At 33.8% G+C, this 7,708-nt stretch overlaps 1 protein-coding gene across 1 annotated transcript; it reads right to left on the bottom strand.

Annotated features, from left to right (window-relative positions):
- Positions 1–1,573: 1,573 nt before the first annotated feature.
- LOC140890324 (senescence-specific cysteine protease SAG39-like) lies at positions 1,574–2,707 on the bottom strand. The gene is made up of 2 exons (XM_073298084.1): positions 2,275–2,707; positions 1,574–2,172 (listed from the first exon to the last, which is right to left on the bottom strand). The coding sequence occupies exons 1-2, from the start codon at positions 2,705–2,707 to the stop codon at positions 1,574–1,576; spliced, it is 1,032 nt and encodes a 343-aa protein (XP_073154185.1).
- Positions 2,708–7,708: the final 5,001 nt, after the last annotated feature.

Raw genomic sequence — 7,708 nt, 5'->3', positions numbered from 1 at the left:
GGAAAAAAAGTAAAACGTTTGGGACTAAATCGGCCCATTAAATGTATTTGGGACTAAACCGGACACGACCCAAAACATTTGGGACTAAACCGGGATTTTTCCCTCATACTACATATGTTTTTATTATTTTTTTTAAATTTTTTTCATTTTACATTATTATTACAAGTATTTTTTTTAAAAAAAATATTTTTTAAATTTTACATTATTATTACAAGCATTTTTTTAAAAAAAATATTTTCAAAAATTTTACATTATTATTACAAGCATTTATTTAAATATATATATATATATTTTTTATTTTCATACATTTTTGTACATATCTTGTATATTTATACAAATTTTTTCATTTTTTAATATTTTTTATTTTTATTAATCTTATATATTTTTCAAGTATTCATCTTATAAAAAATACAATATTTTTTATACAAAATTCATAATGTAAAATAATATATAAACTAATTTTTTTTAGTGTGAGTATAAAAATTAAATAATCAAATAAGGGTATGATTGTCATTTAGTTAAAAAGTTAAGATTGAAAGCAATTATTCTCCAAACACTAAATTTTAGCTTGTATTAGCTATCAACTTCTATTTCCAAATACTCCCTACTTTAGCTTCTCACCAACTTCAAAATAATCTCTACTAGAATCACTTTTAAATAAGTAAAAGCTCTCCAAAACACTCCCTATCTAAAAGTCATAAACACTACCTTAGGTGCCACGACGCTTAGATGGTGGGCGGTGCATGTGTTTAAAAAATTGGTGGCTTCATATTTATGCATAACGTTATGTTGCAAAAAGTTAAGTATATTTTTGTTGAAATATATCCACGTAAAAAACTTATGCACATTAATAATCATGATTGAAAAATATTGATGAAAATGTTGAACATATTTATGCATTTTGACTCATTTTAGATTTTCATAAAATATTTATATATTTTTAAAAAAACTTCCTAGATCTCATCTAGGTGGCCGCTTAGGGACCTATACGATAGGCAATGAGTGGTCACCTGCCTACCGTTTAGCGCTTTTTAGTTTTATGTGTATTAGTGTATGTTCAATTGATTCTTTTAAGTACTACTCTTATATAAAAATATAATAAATATAAAAATCGGGCATAAAATCCCATTCAAATGGAGTAAATGTGTTTAGGAGTGTTCTGTAAATGGTTAACACGACAAACAGCGCGACATGATAGTAAATTTCAGTTTAAAAGATTTTTTTGTGGTTGTGAATCTTGTGATTTTGATTTATTTGTAATTTCTGGCTTTTAATTTGGTTTTAAGGCTTTTCATCAAGACCTTTTTTTTTTTGAAGAGTTAATTTCAAGTTCGCGAGGATAACTACAACAGAGATATTCTTTGAATACATGTTGTTTTTAATCAAACAAGGTTTACATAAAACATCCATCTGCACAAAATTAACAAGTAACACGGAATTAATGAAGGTAAATTAATCTTGCATTCAAGAAACCTGGTACAAGAATTCATTTGAGCTTCAACAATTATTCAAAGAATCAAACACAAGCTTGCTTAGCATGGCAATCTCACACATCATCATTCATCTCGTCTTGTTAACAATAAACAGTGGGATAACAAGCTTGCATGGCAATCCCACACATCCCTTCCTTAGCCTCAACATCTCTTGCAACTCTAACATATCCCGCCTCACCCCACTCTGAACCCCAAGAATTCTTCACCAGCCAATATTTTGTCCCATTTTCAGTCTTCCCATATCCGACTGCGGTAACTCCATGATCCAAATTTGTCCCGCAATCGCTGGTGATCACGCCACTGGAGTAAAACTGGAAAGATTGTCCTCTTGCATCAATGGACACTGATACCGGTTGGTTTGCAACAGCTTTAAGTAAGGCAGATTCGTCATTGACTGGAACATTTTCGTACCCGGTGATCGTTGCTGCGCTGGAGGCTTCCTTTTGGCTGTTGCAGGTGCCAGAGATTCCTTGATATGGGTAGTCGGATTCCGTGGTGAGGCCTCTGTTCTTTACTATGAATTTGAATGCAGATTCCATGAAACCTCCGTGGCAATCCTGATTGTCGTCCGTTCTATCGCAATCCAGGAGTTCTTGTTCGGATAATGAGATCAGTTTTTTTGTTGAAATTTGGTTGATGCCTTCCATTGCTGCAACCGTTGAAAATGCCCAGCATGAACCTGTATACAAACAAAATTATGAACGTGACATATAACACTATTTTCAGTAATATATAGTAATATATTTGATGTTAAAATATGATGAAGTTATAATTTAATTACCACACTGGCCTTGATTCTTGACTCCAGTCACGGCTCCCTTTTCTCTCCAATCCATACTCTCGGGAACATCCTTTACACCTTCGTATCTAAAGGATGTCGATGCATTCTTGTGATGAAACTTCTTGTATCCATTACGAGCGGCACGAAATTCGTCGTTTTTCAAGTCAGCAAATTCATTTATGCGAAGCTTATATGTCCTAGTTTCTTCACTGTTTGAACGTTCGATAAACTCCACATTCTTCTTGAATATCTTGAATCGTTTGGCCTTCTCGTTTGTGTCATGGTAAACACGTCCATACTTGCGCATCCACCGCTCGTGTCTCGCAGCCATATTGGTTCGGTCTAAACCACTTTGACCTGTTGCTAGAGATGAACACATCCCTAGAATTAACAACAATGTAAAACATATTATTGTGTCGAATTTAGAAGCCATTTGATGCTGAAACTTTGAAAGATGTGTGATTTTGTAGAATGTAGAATGAATAGATATAGGCATCATGACTAGGGTATTTATAAAGGTTAAATGTGCTTGTTAAGAACGAGTCAGAAGGATAGAGATCAACGAGTTTGTTAAGATATGGACAAGGAATTAATTGGGGTTTTGAACAGAGAATTATCCATTAATGAATATGTTTTTGGATTATGTCCTAAAGATCACATAGATCAAACATCAAACCCGGAGTTATGCCAATGTAGGAGGAAGAATGTGCGCTGGTCTCGCAATAATTGGCAGTTCTCAAATCTCAAACAAATTTTTGTTAGGGATCTACTTTGAATGTTGCGCTTTTTTTTAGGGAAGAGGGTATTTCTAGAATAAAATGAGCATGTTTTAAATTGGTATTGTTGATCCAAGGGGTAGGTGAATTTACTTTTCGATATTTAATACCACTTAATCATAAATATGTTGAATAAAATTAGTATAATAATAATAATACTCTCTCCATTTCATTGTTATAGACAAATGTGCGTTTTCACGAGATTAAGAAAATATTTGAGAAAGTAATTTTAGAAAAAATTTTCCCATTTTTACCTTTATTTAATGAAAATTTAATATGATAAAATAATTGTACAAGTAGATAATGATATTAATTTAAGAAAATTGTTTTTTTAGTCATGTATATTTATCATTTTACGATTTTGATCATCTATATTGTCATATTTCAGTTTTAGTCCGTTATCTTTGTTATTTTAAATAATTCCAGTCTTTTTTTCGATGAGACGCTGATGTAGCACCAATGCAGTGCTAATGTGGAGATGACTTGTATAGTGACACATAATTTTCAATGGAAAATAACTAAATGCCAAAAATCGAAACATACATAACTAAAACTGAAATCTGAAAACCACAATCATAAAGTAACTAAATTATCGGACCAAAATTACAATTTTTTCTTTAGTAAATTGTGGTAAAAGAGTAGGAAAGATAACATTAAAGATAGCAAATATAACGGTTCACTCTATTGCTCAAGCTCCTCGTTTATATGTTTGATACTCACTAAAATTTGATGACCTGAGTCCAACCTAAGCCCCAAGCTCTAAGTCCGTAGGTCAACCTGAAACCAAGCAATTAGAGTGTTAGAGAGGGCTGAGAGAATGTCCCGGCATAGCCCCTCCGACGCTCAAATGATCAAAGTTGGAAATAAATGAGTCATGAAGAGGAGAGTTTGGGCGCCCCTCAAAAATGAAAGTAATGAGTTGCAAATGAAGTGAGCAAACCCGGTATTTATAGAGGAGAAGGTAGGGGACCACGCATATTCCGTAAGGGACCACGTGAGGGAGACTCACGCGCTTGTTCATTTGGGACTCGCCTTTGAGGCGAGGCTGAAGTTAAGAGGTCTTGACTTTGAGACGAATCTGAAAGAAACGGTGTACGTGGTTGGTTATGTAAAATAGGCAGTATTGTACTTCGTGTTGTAACACCACATACAACACAGTGCAACAAAAATTTAAAGCGTAAATAAAACACAAGTAAATAATTTTTTCACGAGTATAAAACTCGTGCGGGTGTCTTAGGGCTAAATATCACCAGTAAACGTAAGAACGGTCTTATAAAGTAATCCTAGTGATTTTACAAAAAGTCATTAAATCCTAAATTTCTCAACAAGTTGAGAAATCAAACTTGCATCCTAAGCACAATCAGAGTATAAAAGAAATAGGATGCAACTCCTGTAGCCTAAATTGAAGAGACACGAAAAGATCTTCAACAACGCAGTTCCCACAGTGTTGTCTTTGATGTCTTCAACACGGACGGCAATACGGGGACATGCAACAACGAGGGTTGCAAACCTTGCTTCAGGATCTTCGAATTCTTCAATGGAATTCTTCAATGGTTACGCAGCGGTTTGTACGTCTGAAACTCTCTCTAATCTTGTGCGTGAAAACCCCTTTTATAGATTAGCATCCAAGTCTTGAAGGTTTTCTTAGATAGAGTTGTACATGAATAAGAAATTATGTTTTAGTAGGAAATAAACTCTATCAAATCTAGCAAATCTAATCTTGATAATATCGAGTAATATTATATCTAATAACTACCTTATCAAGACAAGATTTAAGCATGACAAATATATATCTTAACATATTCGAGATATACACATAATATTTTCCAAATATTGTAGCTTGTCTAGAAAGCAAAATCTTATAATATTCAATTTATTAAGGGCCGAAATATCAAAAAATAAAATTCCTTTCAGAATCTTAAACTAAGATCTCACACATCTCAGGTATGGTCTACCCTAGCTACTCTCCTCCGTCATCGTCGTCCTCAACTCCTAGGCCCATCCACACCTCACCTCGTCACCTTCCCACCTCCCTCTGCTCCTCCACTCTTAGGGTCATCTCCAACTTCAACTCCCACTCGAACTCTAACTCCAACATGCATCTACTTCACCACCTATCGTCATGGGTCAATCTTACCACTCAGACCTGAACCCGAGTTTTGTTTCTTGGCTATGAACTTCAATTGAGCCTAAAAATGTGATGAGCCCACTCATGGGGTATCAATATTAATGTTATAGTCCTTCTATTTTATTTGAGATTCCGCACTGTTTTGATTGAAAAATTAGATGATATTTGAAATTTCCTTTCCATATATATATATATATATATATATATATATATATATATAATTTATTTGAATTCTGGAGTATATGTTTGGAATTGTCCACGAATGAATCATTTGCGAAGAGACTAGATATCTAGAGATGAAGAATGACGTACATTGACAGGAAACAATCCCCGGTCACACGACTGAGGTTTTTTCAGATACCGATCCTTAGTTGTTTTAATCAACACATCACATTGTGATGTGCATCAAAAGACACCGTTTAAATTTTTATTTTTTTTCTTTTTTTAAAAAAAACATTTTTTTATCTTTTGTTTCAACAAAGTTTTATAAGCTTTTGACATGAGTCATGACCTACGTGGAAATTTCTTTCCCCCTATTTTGTCTCTCTCGTTTAACTTGTCGGATTATTTTATTTGTTCTCCACTTTTTTCCTTCTATTTTCCTTTTTTATTCCTTCATTTTGTTTGAATTATTTATTTTTGTCTATAAACTATATTTTGGGTATTACGATTTTACAATCTAAAAATATTTTTAATAATTTGAATATAAACTAAATGTAGTGCTAAATTTTAGTTTTATCTGATATTTCAGATGGAAATATTATAAATTTTAATTCTAGCATTAACATGTTAATAATCTTATATTGTTAAAAATTTTATTCATTGAAAAAAAAAAAACTTCACGGTACAGGTACTCATTGAATTCGAAGAATTGATATGAAGAAATTGTTAACAACTGATAAAAATGTTATTATTAATATAATAATATTTAATTTTAAAAGTATTATTTTAAATTAATAATAATTAAACTATATATATATATATCTATATATATATATCTTTCATATTAAATAAATTTAACCCAAAATTGTGCACGTGTTTGTGCACAAGCCATGTCAAAATCCAATACAAATTTTGTTGATGAAGAAGAAGAAGAAGATGTGCACAAGCCATGTCAAAATCCAATACAAATTTTGTTGAAGAAGAAGAAGAAGAAGAAGAAGAAGAAGAAGAAGAAGAAGAAGAAGAAGAAGAAGAAGAAGAAGGAGGAAAACGGTGCCGTTTGGTGCACAACACATTTGTGTTGACCAAAATAGCAGAGGATTGGTATCCGGGTTTTTTCTGCTTAATAGGACTCCACAGGGAAAATTTATTTTTAAAAAATAAATATTAATATACAAAATTTTGATATGTCGTTCACCCAACGTATCAATTTTCGTGTCAATCATTGAGTTGACACTCAACTTGAAGAATGAAATGAAGAATAAATCTTAAAGTATATTCACAATGAATTGGTACATATACACGGAGATATAATGTATATTAAGTAATAATCAATTTCTATCCTAAGATTACGGGAATGGAGATATATAGAATATATGCACTAAATATATGCAAGATTAACTCCTTGAATTATTCCTATCATGCCCCCGCAAGATTGAGCTTCCGTCATGGACACCAATCTTGGATCGATGACTGATGAATTTCTGTCTTGGTAAAGGCTTCGTGAGTGAGTCGGCAAGTTGATCATTCGTATGAACATGAACAACGCGAAGTAGTCTCTTGGCAACTTGGTCACGAACAAAATGAAAGTCGATGGCAATGTGCTTCATGCGAGAATGAAAGACCGGGTTGGCACATACGTAAGTGGCTCCAACATTGTCGCAATAGATGGTAGGTGGAGATGATATAGTGATATGAAGTTCTGCCAGTAAGTTAGTGAGCCAATTAACCTCGGATGCGGTGGATGCAATGGCTCGATATTCAGCTTCGATAGAAGAACGAGCTACTGATTTCTGCTTCTTAGAACTCCAACTGATGGGATTGGAGCCAAGAAAGACAACATAGGCAGTAGTTTATGTCCTGTCATTGGGATCACCGGCCCAATCGGCATCTGCAAAGGCATGAAGTGTAAGTGGAGAGTTACGGCGAAGGAAGATTCCATGAGCAATGGTGCCTTTGAGATACCGTAGGACTTGTTTGACGGCGGTCCAGTGTGTAGTTGTAGGGCAATGCATGAATTGAGACAATTTATTAACCGCAAAAGACACATCCGGGCGTGTGATAGACAAGTATTGCAAGGAGCCTAAGACTTGACGATATTGAGTGGCATCAGTTGGTGGACTGCCATCATGTATGGTAAGGGATTCTGTAGATGATAATGGGCTGGATATTTCATTGGCTTCGCTCATCTTTGATTTAGCAAGTAGATCACGAATGTACTTTTGTTGTGATAGAAATAGACCATGAGGTGTGAATTGTGCTTCTATGCCAAGAAAGTAAGATAGAGGCCCGAGATCTTTTAGTGAAAACCGAGTGGAAAGTACATTAATAAATCGATCCACATGTGTACTAGAAATCCCTGTCACGA

Source organism: Henckelia pumila, chromosome 3, assembly GCF_033568475.1.
Source record: "Henckelia pumila isolate YLH828 chromosome 3, ASM3356847v2, whole genome shotgun sequence".
Classification (NCBI taxonomy): domain Eukaryota; kingdom Viridiplantae; phylum Streptophyta; class Magnoliopsida; order Lamiales; family Gesneriaceae; genus Henckelia; species Henckelia pumila.
This window is presented reverse-complemented; position numbering and strand designations above follow the sequence as displayed.